The sequence below is a fragment of the Phacochoerus africanus genome, chromosome 3, assembly GCF_016906955.1.
Source record: "Phacochoerus africanus isolate WHEZ1 chromosome 3, ROS_Pafr_v1, whole genome shotgun sequence".
Taxonomy (NCBI): Eukaryota; Metazoa; Chordata; class Mammalia; order Artiodactyla; family Suidae; genus Phacochoerus; species Phacochoerus africanus.
Window position 1 is genome coordinate 113,457,926 of NC_062546.1, and position 14,918 is coordinate 113,472,843.

General features: G+C 50.3%; 1 protein-coding gene across 10 annotated transcripts in view; it reads left to right on the forward strand.

Moving 5' to 3' along the window:
- The window catches only part of FGFR1 (fibroblast growth factor receptor 1), a 53,782-nt gene that overhangs the window by 23,048 nt on the left and 15,816 nt on the right, over nucleotides 1-14,918 (forward strand). For 6 of the 10 annotated variants that reach the window (XM_047772444.1, XM_047772445.1, XM_047772439.1 and 3 more), the window contains exon 3: nucleotides 13,610-13,876. The exons of the other annotated variants lie outside the window; for them this stretch is intronic. In XM_047772444.1, coding sequence (XP_047628400.1) covers nucleotides 13,610-13,876 — 267 coding nt within the window. The remainder of the gene's footprint in view (nucleotides 1-13,609; nucleotides 13,877-14,918) is intronic. 10 annotated transcript variants of the gene reach the window in all.

Here is a 14,918-nt window from a genome sequence, read left to right on the forward strand (position 1 = left end):
AAATGACTTGGCCCGGGGTCACTGGGTGAGTGGCAGGGCCAGCCATTCCAAGGGATTTCCATGCAGATCCTCCTGCTGCTGCTCCTAACCAAGCAGAGTTTGGGACTGAGTGGTTTTTACAAGGATTTCAAATGAGGCTCAGTCAGCCCTTGGGACACACGGGATGCGGAAGTTGCTCAGAGCAGGAATCTCCCCCAGGAGGCGCACTGTCTGGTTCCCCCAGGAGCTAAGGGGGCCACCCAAGCCTTTAGTCGTAGCTTTCCTACCTGCTTTCTGCTTGAGATTCATGCCATCTCAGGTAGGAAAATCCCTAAAGCATGTTCTTTTAGTTTCTAAAAGCAGTATAAACGCTCATCTTCTGTAGTGTGTGTGATGGTGAGAAAGAAAACAGTGGGGGAGGAGAAAATAAGTGGTAGGTACTTCAGTGAGTCCTTCAGCCCTTCTTTTCCTACCAATTGGTGGAATAGACCATTGGCCCCAGATCTTTAGATGTCATGAGCCAGTCACATTCCCCCTCACTGTTTGAGGTTGACAGTTTATTTTGTCATGTAAGAACATCTTTCAAAAAACCAACACTCTCTACCACCACTACTACTTTGTGGTAAAATATAAGTCATAGGAGTTCCCGACATGGCTCAGCGGTAACGAACCCAACTAGTATCCATGAGGACAGAGGTTCAGTCCCTGGCCTGGTTCAGTGGGTTAAGGATCCAGCATTGCCGTGAGCTGTGGTGTAGGCCAGCAGCTGCAGCTCTGATTTGACCTCTAGCCTGGGAACTTCCATATGCAGGGGGTGTAGCCCTTAAAATATACATATAAATATATGTGTATTTATTTATTTATATAACAGTCACTTCTTTTTTCTTTTGCCACACCTGTGGCCTGTGGAAGTTCCTAGGCCAGGGATCCAGCCAGTGCTGCAGTTATGACCTGAGCCACAGCTGCAAATCCTTAACCCGCTGAGCCACCAGGGAACTCCCCGTATGCACCATTTTTAAATGCGTTCTGTGGCTTTAAGTATATTCACATTGTTGTGCAACCATCACTACCATCCATCTCCAGAACTTTTTACCTCCCGACTGAAACTCTATCCATTAAACACTAAGTCCCCAGTCTCCCCTCCTTCAGCCCCTGGCAGTCACCTTTTAGACAATTTCCTTTTAAAAGGATGTGTATCACCTTTATTCTCATAATGTTAAAATAAGTGTGCCTTTATGAAGGGCCTCCTCCTATCCCCACTGTGGTGGGCGGTGACCCTCCTTCCCCTGGGCTCTGTGACCGGGCCCACCATTGCAGCCACGGGAACCCTCCAGGGAGGAAAGGGGGCCGAGCCGTAGGGGTGCTGATTGCTCTGATGCCTGTGCTCTTAAGCACCCCCTGAGGTTTGGGGAAGGCCAAGAGGCAAATTCTGAAGCAGCTGTGGCCTCGACTAATTTATCAGCAAGTTTAAGGAGCGGCAGCTTTTGCCTACCAGCTGCTGGCGCTTCCTTCCCCAAACCGGCGCTGCTGGGCATGGGGGGAGGGGAGGCCGTCCTGAAGTCCTGGTAGGGGGTGGGGGGAGGGCCACACATTCTTTTCTGCAAGGAACCTGACGGACTTTAAGGTCAGAACCCGGCTGAGTGGGAGCTGCCGGGTTACCTCTTCCTAGTTCGCCCTCCCCCACTCTTAATGATCTTTCCATTACAGAACCCAGACCAGGAAGTGCCTGACAGGTCACAGCTGCAGACACATGGCTGGGAGGCCTGGGCTCTGGGCCAGTGGTGGGAGGGTCCTAGTTCTCCTACTAGCAGCGGGACCCCTGCACGCGTGCGCATGGACACACACACACACACACACACACCCCACTTCACCTAGATATCCAGCTTTTCAATGACATCTCCATGGAAGGTGTTCTTACTTCTGTGTCGTAGCAGTTCATGGCTGGTGTTTGGGGCATGATGTTTAATAAAGGCAGAAGTCCCCCACTGGAGTGTCCCGGTCCCCTGAGCGTATTGCTCACAGGAATGTCCTTACTGGGCTGGGGGTTCTTCAGGGGAAGATTTCCATCAATGGGCAAGGCTCTCTAGCTCCTTTTCCCAACGAGGACCCACTGAACATGGCTCTAGAAGCTTCCACTCGAGATGCTTCCCTAGTGGTCCAGGGCCATTGTAGGGCACAGTCTTAATGCCAACAAAACAATCGGTTTAACTCTATGATTCTATCAGGTTGCCAAGTTCCAAACATTTTGTGGGGAGGTCTAGAGGCAAGAGCATGGGCTCCGCAAATACAGAGACCCCAGTGAGTCGAGAAAGACCACCCTTCATTTTCCAATCTCCTCCAGGGGGCTGGCTCCCGCCCCCTGCAAGTTTGCTCAGGAAATGTTAATTTACCCTCAACTGTGTCCGAGGGGGGCAGTTGTCACACAGGAGTTTCTGTCTCCACCGCCAGCTGTGTTGTTGGCTTTCTTCCCTGAATCTGCCAAAGCTGAGTTCTCGGGTGCCAAATGTGAGCCGGTGACAAACTTCTAGGAACCAGAAGCCGAGACCTCCCTTCCCGGTAGCGGCAGGGCACCTACCTCAGCTCTTCGTGGCTGAGTGGATGTCACGCTTCCTGCCCCTCTCAGGTGAACTTGCCTCTTCCCAGAGCGGCACTTGCTTCCTGGTCAGGTAGGCAGGAGAGCAGCCGAGGGGACCAGCGGTCCTTTTTGGGAAATGAGTTTTCTTTCCATCTCTGCCCAGGTTGCCTCTATAAACACTTGGGAGGTGAGAGGATGGGGGTTTGGGGGGAGATTTCTTTTAAAACAACTCCTGGACACATTCCTTTGTTAATCAGGTAATTACAGTCTTTCTCCTCAGCCTGGAAGTGTCCTTCCCTCACTGGGAGGTAGTGGTGGGGGGTGGGGGACTCCATCCCTGGGGAGGGAAGAATGTACACACACAAAGGAGGCATTGGCTAGAAGCTGGCCCTGGGGCTTGAACCCTGGACTCCAATCTGGTGTAGAGTGACTCATGGCCACATCTGTGGGAAGGTGGGCACCGGAATCCCAGGACTCCACTGCCCATGACTTACTAGCGAGCTGGTTTTGGATGGGGTGCCAGCTCCTGGCTATGGCTTTGGCCAGCGCCTGCGGCCCTGCACTAAATTACAGTGACGAGGTGAGATGCACAAAGGCCCCCAAGATCTTTTTTTTTTTTTTTTTTTAATAAAAACAAAACAGGGCTCCGGCCCTGCAGCCCCTGGGCTGCTGAATGGCGATGGCTTCCTGTCAGGATTAGCCGAGAGGCCTGGGCATGTGTGCACTGCCTTTCTCCTCAGGAAATACCTTCAGTCGGCCCCGGTGGGGTCCCCATGGCAACGCGCGGGGGGACCCGCTGACTGGGGCCATTCAGCTCCCATTGTTGCCCGGCCCCTTTGTCGGGAGCTGTATTGCAGCCCCTCTGGCAAACACAGCAGTTCGCACCGTTTTGTCAGGCTGAATGTGGAGTTTTTACATTTTAATGGGCTCTTCTGGCAGTGACCCATTGGCATGCAAAATGCTCCTTCTTGCTTCTTTTCTTTTTGCTATTAAAAAAAAAACCCCTACACTCCCAATCCCCTGGGTTGGGGTTGGGGGGGGCAGTGAACGCGGCAGGATCAGGGTGTCAGACCCTGCTAATTGATTTGGTGTGTTTCCGTGTCCCCTCCCGCACACACCTGTGCGCCCCATTTCTGCAGTCCCCCCCCCCTTATCTTGAGGACAGTCTGAGTACAGGGAATCGCACATCTCAAGGGCTTCCTCTCTATGTCTCCAATGCTTGCCGGATGCTGGTCCGTTCCCCAAGAGATTTCGGCGATTTCCATCCCCCCTCTTGTACTGTCCCAGCCAGACTAAAGTAAGTTTTCAGTTCCATTTCAAAGCCAAAATAACGTAATAAAAACCTCTGCAGAGGGCTCCTGGAGCCCCGCTGGGTGTTCCTTTTAAGTCGCTTTCAAAGCCACCCTGAGTTCCTCCCCCACCCACAATTGCCCCTCATTTATCTCTGGGGAGTTTGTGCCAAGACTGTAAACATTCCTGGACTACCAGTTCCCCACGTTCCCTAGGAGGATGGCTGCCCTCTCCTACTTTTCTTAGCCCAGAAATGCAAATCAAAAGGATGTCATAGGGATGACAGCTGGGGAGACCCCGGGACATCGTGCCTGGATTTGATTGGGGGCGGGTTATCCACACCCTGTGCCCTTCCCCTTCAGAGCCTGGCACATAGGTGACTCCACACCTGACCTCGAGAGGAGATCAGAATGTACTCATGGCCCAGCAGAGCACTCAAGTGAGCTGCATGATGAGCCCATGATCAAGCCATGAAAATTTCTAAGTCCCATTAAGACAGACAAGGGAGTTCCCATTGTGGCTCAGTGGGTTAAGAACCCAACAAATAGCCACAAGGATTCGGGTTTGATCCCTGGCCTCACTCAGTGGGTTAAATATCCGGTGTTGCCACAAGCTGCAGCATAGGTCATGAATGCAGCTTGGGTCTGGTGTGGCTGTGGTGTAAGCCAGTGGCTATGGCTCCGATTTGACCCCTAGCCCTGGAACTTACACATGTCGCAGGTGCAGCCATGAAAAGACCAAAAAAAAAAAAAGCCTGAGATGAAGTCTGGGGAAGGATGGTAAAGCTGGGGAAGTCTCCAGAGAATAAATTTTCACGTCCAGGAAAGCAATGGAGAGATTGGAAGAGAAAGGCATTTTGGGAGACAGCAGAATGAAGGGCAGCAGGGTACTGACTTGGCTTGGAGGTGGAACTAGGAGTGCTGGGGTGGGGGGTAGTTGAGAAGCCCCAGGTCCTAGAGGAGGGGGACTCAAACCAGGCTCTGGGGGAGTGTCTGGGATGGATGCAGGTGCCTGTGAGGAGAGGGGGAGCTTGAGCGCTGGGACAGTCAGGATGTGTGATCAGGAGAGTGGTCCAAGGGCTGAGTTGAGAGCTCCTTTGCCCAAGATTCTTAATCTTATCCTTAGAGTCAGGCAGGAATCATCTAAGGTCCTCTGCTCACCTGTAAGCTGTACCTACAGTGAGGGGCTTGAGACCGGAGAAGGTGGCTGACTGGAGATTGAGCCAGGGACAGAGGTAGAGGAGGGGGGAGCACACCACGAACCTGTGGCCAAGACAGAGCTGTGAGTACCTCCCACTGTCCCATGTGCTGGGTGAGGGGCCAAGGTCCCACCTAGAGCCAGTGCTGACCCGTTTTGTGACTTTGGGAGAAGTTCCTCAACCTCCCTTTTCTTTCTTTTTTCCTTTGGCCACACCCATGGCATATGGAAGTTCCTGAGCCAGGGATTGAATCCAAACCACAGTTTCGACCTATACCACAGCTGCAGCAATGCTGGATCCTTAACCCACTACACCACAGCAGGAACTCCTCAACCTCCATTTTCTAATGTTTAAGGAGAATGGATGTTGGAGTTCCCTGGTGGCCTAGTGGATTAAGAACCCGGCATTGTCACTGCTATGGCGTGGGTTGGATCCTGGCCTGAGAACTTCCGCATGTCACGGACACAGTCAAAAAAAAAGAAAGAGAAAAAAGAAAACAACTAAGTGAGAATAAATGTGAATAAACAAGAAGTTGAATAAATGTGCCTTGGAAAGTACCAAAATAGGGCATTCCTGTTACTCCTGGATCTGCCCCTGTCATAGTGTCACCCCCCCGCATTTCCTCATCTGCCAAATGTGCACCATCACACCTGCTTGCCTTTAAAGAGTAGATGAGTGTGACCAGGAAAGAGCATTTATAAGTTAAAAACACCAATTTATAAAGTAGTGGTTGTGGGGCTAAGGGAATGGAAATGGGAACATGAGGTCAAAAGCAACCAGTTGCAGAATCCCATGCAAGAAGGTAGGAGACATGGACCTGTGGGCTGACCAGAAAGGGTTTCCATTACTTTCTGGAAGTCAAGGATTGCCAAGTCAGTGAAAGTTAGAGGCTCACATTCACAATAGTCAAGACATGGAAACAACCTAAATGTCCCTCAACTGATGATTGGATTAAGATGTGGTATGTATATACAATGGAATATTACTCGGCCATAAAAAAGAAGAAAATAATGCCATTTGCAGCAACATGGATGAAACTAGAGACTCTCATACTAAGTGAAGTCAAAAAGAGAAATACAAGTACCATATGATTTCACTTATATCTGGAATCTAATATATGGCACAAATAAACCTTTCCATAGAAAAGAAAATCATGGACATGGAGAATAGACTTGTGGTTTCCCAGTGGGGGGGCGGGGGGACCAGGACTGGGAATTTGGGGTTAATAGATGTAGACTATTGCCTTTGGAAGGGATAAGCAATGGGATCCTGCTGTATAACACTGGGAACTATGTCTGGTCACTTGTCACTTGTGATGGAGCATGATAATGTGAGAAAAAAGAATGTATACATGTACGTGTGATTGGGTCACTCACTGTGCAGTAGAAAATTGACAGAACACTGTAAATCATCTATAAAGAAAAAAATAAAAATCATTATTTTTTTTTTTAAAAAAAAAGGAAAGGGAAAAAAAGTAAGTTAGAGGCTGCCTTTCCAGACCTGGGCTCTGGATGTGTGTGAATTCTGGAGAGCCAGGCTGTGTGGGTTTGAATCTCTGCTGAGCAGCTTACTAACTAGGTGGGCCGGAACCTCCTTGTACCTCGATGTCCCCATCTGTCAAATGAGGGCAGTAATAGTACCTACTGCACAAAGTTGTCAAGAAGCTTGGCACACTGTGTTAAAAGTGTTCACAGGAGTTGCCGCTGTGGTGTTGTCTGTGGCAACTCGAGCTTGATCCCTAGCTCAGCACAGTGGGTTAAAGAGCCTGTGTTGGCAAAGCTGCAGCTGGGATTCTATCCCTGGCCTGGGAACTTCCATATGCCATGAGCGCAGCCAAAAAAAGAAAAAATCGTTCACAGTATATGGGATATACATAGTAAGCCTGCTGCCAATATTGGCCAATATTATTATTACTGTTTTCATAGCTGTTTAAGGATCCCAAGATAATATATGGGAAGGCACGTGGTAAATCCCAAAGTGCTATGCAAATATGCTGTTATTCCTCCTGGGTTTATGCTAAGTTGTGGGGCTTGGGGATGGCTAACTTCCAGACCAAATTGGTTCTTACGGGACCAGAGCTGGTGAAGTGGTATTTCAAAATGCATTTTCAGGTATATTTGTCCATGTAGCATGAAAGGCCTGCATTCACAGTCTCTTCAGAGGAATATTTTTCCTGGGACTTTTTTTTTTTTTTTTTTCCAAACGGCTGTTCCTTGGGCATATGGAAGTTCCAGGCTAGGGGTCAAATTGGAGCTGCAGCTGCCAGCCTACACCACAGCTACAGCAACACCAAATCTGAGCCATGTCTGTGACCTACACCACGGCTCACGGTAACCCCGGGATCCTTAACTTAGTGAGCGAGGTCAGGGATCGAACCCACTTCCTCACTATGTGGGGTTCTTAACCTGCTAACCCACAACGAGAACTCCTCCCTGGGACTTCTTGAGTGTTTGTGTTCTATCCTCCACCTTCCAAGTTGAAATAATTTGGGGGGGCTATTTTCTACCATGAACCTTCTGTTTTAAGCAGACCATACCATCTGACCTCATCTCCCATCCCCTTCATCTGGAGCCACAGCCCTGCAGAGAAGCACTTCATCCTTTTCTGTTCCTGGCAAAGTTCTGTTCCCTTTCCTTACCGTTCTATACCCCTCTGCCATGAACACTCTGGCCCCCTCTGACCATCAGTACTTAAATTCTGAAATCTCAGAACCTGTGTTGAATCACCTGTCCTGGGCTCTCTATTCCTCTCCTGTTGTCTCATGCTGCGTGATCAAGTGCTTCCTACACACCCAGGTGTTGTGTAAACCTTGTCACCCCGTTTAGCACAAGGCTAACCAGCTCCTTTGTTTAACTCATTGCATCTCTTTGCACAGTAACCAGGGCCTGCAGAGATACCTAGTGATAGCTATTTTGAAGAAAGCTCCCTGCCTTCTTGGATTTTTGGGAGCTGGGGTCTCATAAGAATGATAAGGTTTGGGTGGATCTGAGCCTCCTCAGGGCCATTCCCTACCCTCCACAGTGTCCTTGGCTGGCAGAAGACTCAGTTTATATATATGGTTTTTTTTTTTATTAAAGTATAGTTGATTTACAATGTGGTGTCAATTTCTGCTATCCAGCAAAGTGACTTAGTTATATGCATATATACATTCTTTTATATTCCTTTCCATTATGATTTATACCAGGAGATGGATATAGTTCCCTATGCTGTACAGTAGGGTCTCACTGCTTATCCATTCTAAATGTAATAGTTTGCATCTACTAATTCCAAACTCCCAGTCCATCCCACTCCCTTCCCCCTCCTTGGTAACCACAAGTTTGTTCTCTATGTCTGTGAGTCTGTTTCTGTTTTGTATGTAGGTTCATTTGTGCCACATTTTAGATTCCACATATAAGTGATATCATATGGTACTTGTCTTCCTCTTTCTGACTTCACTTAATATGAGAATCTCTAGTTGTATCCGTGTTGCTGTGAGTGTCATTATTTCATTCTTTTTTATGGCTGAGTAGTATTCCATTGTATCTATGTTCCTCATTGAAGACTCCATTTAGAATCGAGAACTTGGATCTGATCTGATGAACCCAGGGTAGAACTGCCCACTAGGTGACAGTGGCAGTTTTCTGGCCAGTCCTTCCATAAGCCAAATGCTACATCCTGTTGACTTGAAAATTAGAAAGCCCAGGTATTTTGGAGGGAAGTAGGAGGGGAAAGGGACTCCGTAGGGCCCCATCAACATTAATCGTGTCCCTAGACTTGAGAGCACCATCCCAACCTCTCTTTTTCTAGCTGTTTCCCTGAGGATTACTAAAACTGTGGGTCGCCAGGGGATGGAGGGATTCCATTATTGAAGCAGGATGGGATTGGTGATTATTGTCTGCATCCCTGTCACTCCCACTAAAGAGGGTACCAGCTCCAGGCTGCACAGCCTTCCGCAGCCCACCTACCATCCGTGCCGTCCCAGGAGCTGCCCTAGTGCCAGAATCCTCTTCGGTCTCAGACAAAGAGACCTTGATGCTCTCCTGTCTTCTGGAGAGGTGGCCAAGATGCTAATGGCCTCCGTCCTCTAAGGATGTTCAAGTACAGCCCTACTCTACCCAAACCTTCCCACCCCGGGGGATAACCCCCGAAACTCTCCGTGACTCTGCTGTGGGAGTGGAATCACAATGTGCCATTTTCCCATGGTGCATTCCAAGTGCACTGCACCCAAGGCCTGTCCTGCTAAACACGCTTTCTGCCTCAGGCCAGGTCACCAAGGAACCCAGATACCAAATATCCCTCAGCCTCATCTCTCAGGAAACAAGACACATCAAGCCAGTGTTTTGGTTTGTTACCTCCTTCTCTGCATCGCCTTCCGTTCATCAGGTGCGCCAAGAGTTGGCATGTCTTTTCAAGAAGCTAAGCAGCAAACTGCTTTCTCTCCTTCCTCTTCTGTGGCCAGCTCAATAAAGGTGTGACTTGGCTCCTTTCTTCCTCACACCAAACAACAAGCATAGCTCTAGCCTGTGGGTATTGACCGGAGAAAGGCCAGCTCAGCAGAGATAAGCCCCCAAAACAAGGCGGGCCTTTCCAACAAGGACCTAATGGGTGACACTGGCAAGACCAAAAGCGAATGCAGAGTAGGGACTTGATTGTTGCAGCTGAGTAGTGGTGGCCTCAAATCAGCTGACTTCCCTAGGACTCCCCAAGGTCAGGGCAGCTACGCCTGGTGGTAACCAGGCCATTAAAAAAGAGGGGGAGGATAGTAAACCAGCAGGTGGTCAGTTACCTTTCCCTCACCTCCTGGAGGACAATGGCATTATCTGTCCCTGCTTTGTAAATGGAGACTTTGACACACATCCGAGAGCACTATTAGTTAGACATGAATAAATCCACTGCCACCCCCAAAAGCCATAGGCTGATTTTTGGTTCTTCTAAAAATCAGTCCTTAGCCAGATGCTAAATTTAGTTCAAGACCTATGGGGCATTTTCTATGTCTCTGACCTAGTGAGGCACTATGGGAAGTTATGGTAGGCAATTCTGCTCTGAGTTGCTTGCCATTTCTTAAGAGAGGGGCAGCATGGACACTTTGGACAAGTAGGGAACGATATGCCCCAATGTCCATCAACCAATGGATGGATTAATAAACTGTGGTATATCCACACAATGGAATACTGTTTGGCCATTAAAAGGAATGAAAGTGCTGAGACATGGTCCAGCGTAGAAGAACCTTGAAAGCACTATGCTAAATGAAAGAAGGAGGACACAAAAAACTACGTAATGTACTGAGTCCATTGATATGAAATATCCAGTATAGGCAGATCTGTAGAGACAATGACTGTCTAGACTGGGGAGGGGGGGAGGGGTAGTGAGTGACCCCTGACAGGTATGGGGTTTCTGTTAGGGCGATATACATGTTGTAAAGCTAGACTGTGGTAATAGTTGCATAACTCTGTGAATATACTAGAAAGCATTAAATGATACATTCTAAATGGGTGAATTCTATGGTATATGAATTATATCTCAATAAAGATGTTTGAAAAAGCAACAATACAAGATGGTGTGGAATTGAGTACGAATCTATGTGGTTCAGAGAGTAACGGTTTTATGGAAAATGAGGGTTGAAGTGTGCATGTCAGCAGAGGGCTTCCTGGGCATTTTTGATGGTGCTTTTTTTTTTTTTTTTTAATGGCCAAACCCAAGGCATATGGAAGTTCTTGGAGCTAGGGGTCAAATTAGAGCTGCAGCTGTTAGTCTACACCACAGCCATAGCAATCTGGGAATCTAAGCCTCATCTGCAACCTACCCTGCAGCTTGTGGCAATGTCGGATCATCCTTAACCTACTGAGTGAAGCCAGGAATTGAACCTGCATCCTCACGGACACTATGTCAGGTTCTTAACCCACTGAGCCACAACAGGAACTCCTTTGATGGTGCATTTTAGGTGGTGGGGGGTAGGAGGGCTCTAGTGAGATGGCTGATCATCTTGAGCAGAAGTAAGTTTTGTTGTGGGGGCAGAATGCGGGAGCCTGCTGAGAGGAGCTGGACTTGGAGTGGAGGGTGGGGAGAAGGTCACTTGAGGAGGTGGGTACAGACTTTTGTGTGCGGAGCCTTGAATGCCAAGCGTGGGGTTAGAACGCATCCTCTACACAGCCCGGGATATTGATCAGGAGAATGAATGGGACCAAGGCACCAAGGCCTGGAGCGTCAGGGGGAGTTCGACCGGCAGGGGAAGAGAAAGCTGGCTCTAGAGGCTTTTTGTAGATCACGTAGAAGAGTTTGCACATCCTCGTTGGGATGAGTGGGGAAGTTTTAGATTCCAAGCAGGTCTCAGCAAGGCCAGTCTCCCATTGCTGCTTTCTCTTGGGGAAATGCCCTGTTCTCCTTGCTACCTTCTTGTTTCTCAGGACCTGTCGAAATAGGCTGTGATGCCACAGGCTAAGAATTTGAGTTTACCGGAGTTCACTGTTTGACCAACGGCTGGTCGAGATCACGAGCTGCAAAATATTTAATCAGTGAGGTCATTGCAGGGAAATGAGATTTGATCCATAGGAGCGTCTTCTGTTTTCCTGAAGGGTCAGGTCTGAGCCACTTTTCTTCTCCTTCTTTTGGCAAAACCACAAACCATTAAAAATGGAAAGAATAACTTTTTTTTCAAGAGCCACAAAAGCTTATTTTTAATCAGTTGTGTGGTCTGCTCACCTTTGTGGTGTTCCTCTTGACCTGATTCACGAAAATAAATGAGTGCCAGCCTAGTGGTTTCCAAACCCTGTTAAAGCAGCACCCCCTTTTGATGACTCAATATTTACCTGATATTTAAGGCAGAGCCCTTGGATCCAAGGTCACCAAGGCCTGCAGCCTTGGCCCCTGAACCTCATCTGAGGCCCCTGAGAGAAAAGCACTGTTAGTCCCTTGCACACAGGATGCCCATTTTTTCATTGGTAAGGTGTCTAGCAGAAACCTGTTTAGGACTTCAGAGAGAATTCGTTAAAATGAGGTGATGAAGTGGAGTTCTTTTGTGGCCCATCAGGTTAAGGATCTGGTGCCGTCACTGCCGCAGCTTTGGTTGCTGCTGTGGCACAGGTTCCATCCCTGGTCCAGGAACTTCCACATGCTGTGCAGAAGACCAAAAAAAAAAAAAAAAAGAGAGAGAGAGAGAGAGAGAGATAGTGAAGGAGAAAAGGGAGTTTGGAGGGGAACACAAATGAAAAGATGGTGCATCATTATCGCATTATTCAGCGAGCATTTATTGGCAGCTCTTATGTGCCAGGCGCCATCCTGGGTGCTGCGGTTTGAAGGTCAATATGACATGTCCCTAACCTCACAACCCAGTTGAGAAAGGGGACTTGCCTTCAATGTGACAGGTGCGAGCAGAGGGCACCTGACCCAGGCTGGGGTCAGGAAAGACTTTGAGGCAGTTTCCAGCCAGGCTGAGAGCTGGAGGGTGTGTGGAGAGAGCCAGGCAGACACAGTACCTTTCAGAGCCTTGTGCAGCAGGGACTGGTGGTGAGAAAGAAAGAAGCCTCCAGAACACAGTAGAGGCTAGTCAGGTGGTGGAAATGAGCTGCTGCAGGCACATTCTCCTGATGGGGGGTGCACAGGCACAGAAGATGCCAGAAGCAGGCTTGCATGTCCTGAGAGGTGCTGGGAGACAGGTCAGCCCAGGATGGTGGACTTTTCCTGGGCCCAGCATTCCTGTTAGTGAGTGCAGCGTGGTGGGTGAGAGGGACCAGTAAGCTGTGGGGAAGGAGAGGTGGGGAGGGGGGTGGATGTGTGTGCCAGTGTGTCGGGGGAGGGCAGGGGAGAGGAAGGTGGGAAGTTTGAGAGGGGGAGCCCCACAGCAGGCTGAGGAAAAAGGAGCTTTGTGTGCAATGGCTTTTGCTGCCAGAGCAAGTGTGGGTTTGGTGGCAGCTGCAGGCCTCCGTTCCTAATATAGTCAAAAGCTTCGAATCCTTCAGCCCAACACCTGTTAGCAGGAGGCTCCCCTGAGCTGACCTCTGCTGGGGCTGCCTTTCCCACATATGCATCCTCTGCATCTGACTCGCTGCGGGGCCCAGACCTCCCCCCCCATGCTGAATCACTTGAACCCAGAGCCCCCCTCATGACAAATTGCCTTCTCTCAACACGGGGGTTGGAGGGGGGGGGTTGCTAGGTTTGTAAGAGGGCTTGTTCAATGGTTCCTAGGGAAAGGGGTGTGGCTGCCCCAGCTAAAAGCTAACAGGGTGTTCCTCTAGGAAGCAGCCACTCTGGCAAAGAGCTGAGTGTGTGGGGAGGGGGCGCTCCAGCTGCCCCCCACCCCCAGGATGGAGGGAGGTGAACCTGCTTAATGCTGCTGCAGCTGCTTCCTAACTTTGCCTCTTTCTTCCTTTGCCCTTCGGAGGAGTGGGGTAGAGAAGCAGCGATGGTGGTGCCCAGGTAGCCCGCCGTCTCCCGACTGACCCGTCCTCCCGTCCCCACCACCTCCCCAGCTCTGTAGCCCCTGGGACGCTGCAGCTCAGAGCGGCTGGCCTGGCGTAATGCCCTTTGTCTTTCCCCTCCTCCATCCCACCCCCGCCCCTCGCGTCCTCTCCCGGCCCCTGTGGTGGCTGCAGCCCAGCCCTGGGGAGCCCCCGTGGAAGTGGAGTCCTTCCTGGTCCACCCCGGTGACCTGCTGCAGCTCCGCTGTCGGCTGCGGGACGATGTTCAGAGCATCAACTGGCTGCGGGACGGGGTGCAGCTGGTGGAAGGCAACCGCACCCGCATCACAGGGGAGGAGGTGGAGGTGCGGGACTCCGTGCCCTCCGACTCCGGCCTCTACGCCTGTGTGACCAGCAGCCCCTCGGGCAGTGACACCACCTACTTCTCCGTCAACGTCTCAGGTTGGTAGCAAAGCCCACCCCCTTTTCCCCAGACCCCTCCCCCCTGATTCCCACCCTCTTTGCTGGTTTCAGGGGGAGGCAGACCTCCTCCCCTGTCCCCACTCTGCTTCAGAAGCTGCTGCCCACTAACATCGCTCCCGCCCGCGCGTGTGGCTTAGCTGGTTGAGGGGGTGACCGGTGGTGCTGGCCTCAGGCCAGCTTCCAGGACCTACCTTGGGGATGATCGCTGACAAACCTGGGGCAGTAAGACACTGTGATTTCTACACCAGGGCTGGCCCACATCTCCAGGGTGCTAGGAGGCTCAGGCAGCTTCCACTCTCTCATTCCTTGCCACATGGACTTGGTACTTGGCTTAGTGATCAGAGCCCCCGAATGCCCAATGAGGTCCTCACCGTTCTGGGGGATGGTCCAGGTGCACTGCCATAGCCATAGCTTGATGGAAAACATCTGTCTTCCATCTTTCTGTGTTAGGACAGCCAGGGAACCCCAGGGCTCTGTGACTTGGGAGTCTGCCATTTGTAGGATGTGACTTTTATAAAACCTTAGGATTCACTGACGTAGAGCTGAAATTTTCTGTATGCCATCTGTGCATCCCAAGGTGCGGGCCTGGCATCTCTTCTCCCAGGAATAATCTAGAACCTGCCCCTTACGGAGGGACTTGCCCCCTTCATTTTCCTCCAGGTCCCCCAAAGCACTAGAAAGAACTGGAAAAAGCTCTGGCCTGAACCCTGATTGGTGACCACGTGTTCCAAGGGGATACTTGTTGGCGGCAGGTGTGGGCAGCTGCGACTGTGTGGGGTCCTCCCTATCTGCCCTGCTTCAGAAGGGCAACTCCCAAACCTCAGCAGGTGCATGTTGGAGAAATTCCGACAATGGGTAGTTCATCCCATGACTTTGGAATTGGCTTCTGGCCACAGTGCTTAGATCGGTCTGGGTTCCCAAAGGAGGACACAGGTTCCCTGGCTGCTAGCTCCGAGACCCAGCACATCCAGGTGATGCTGAGTTGAGTGAGCCTCTGAATGCAGGGTGAAGTTAAACCGAA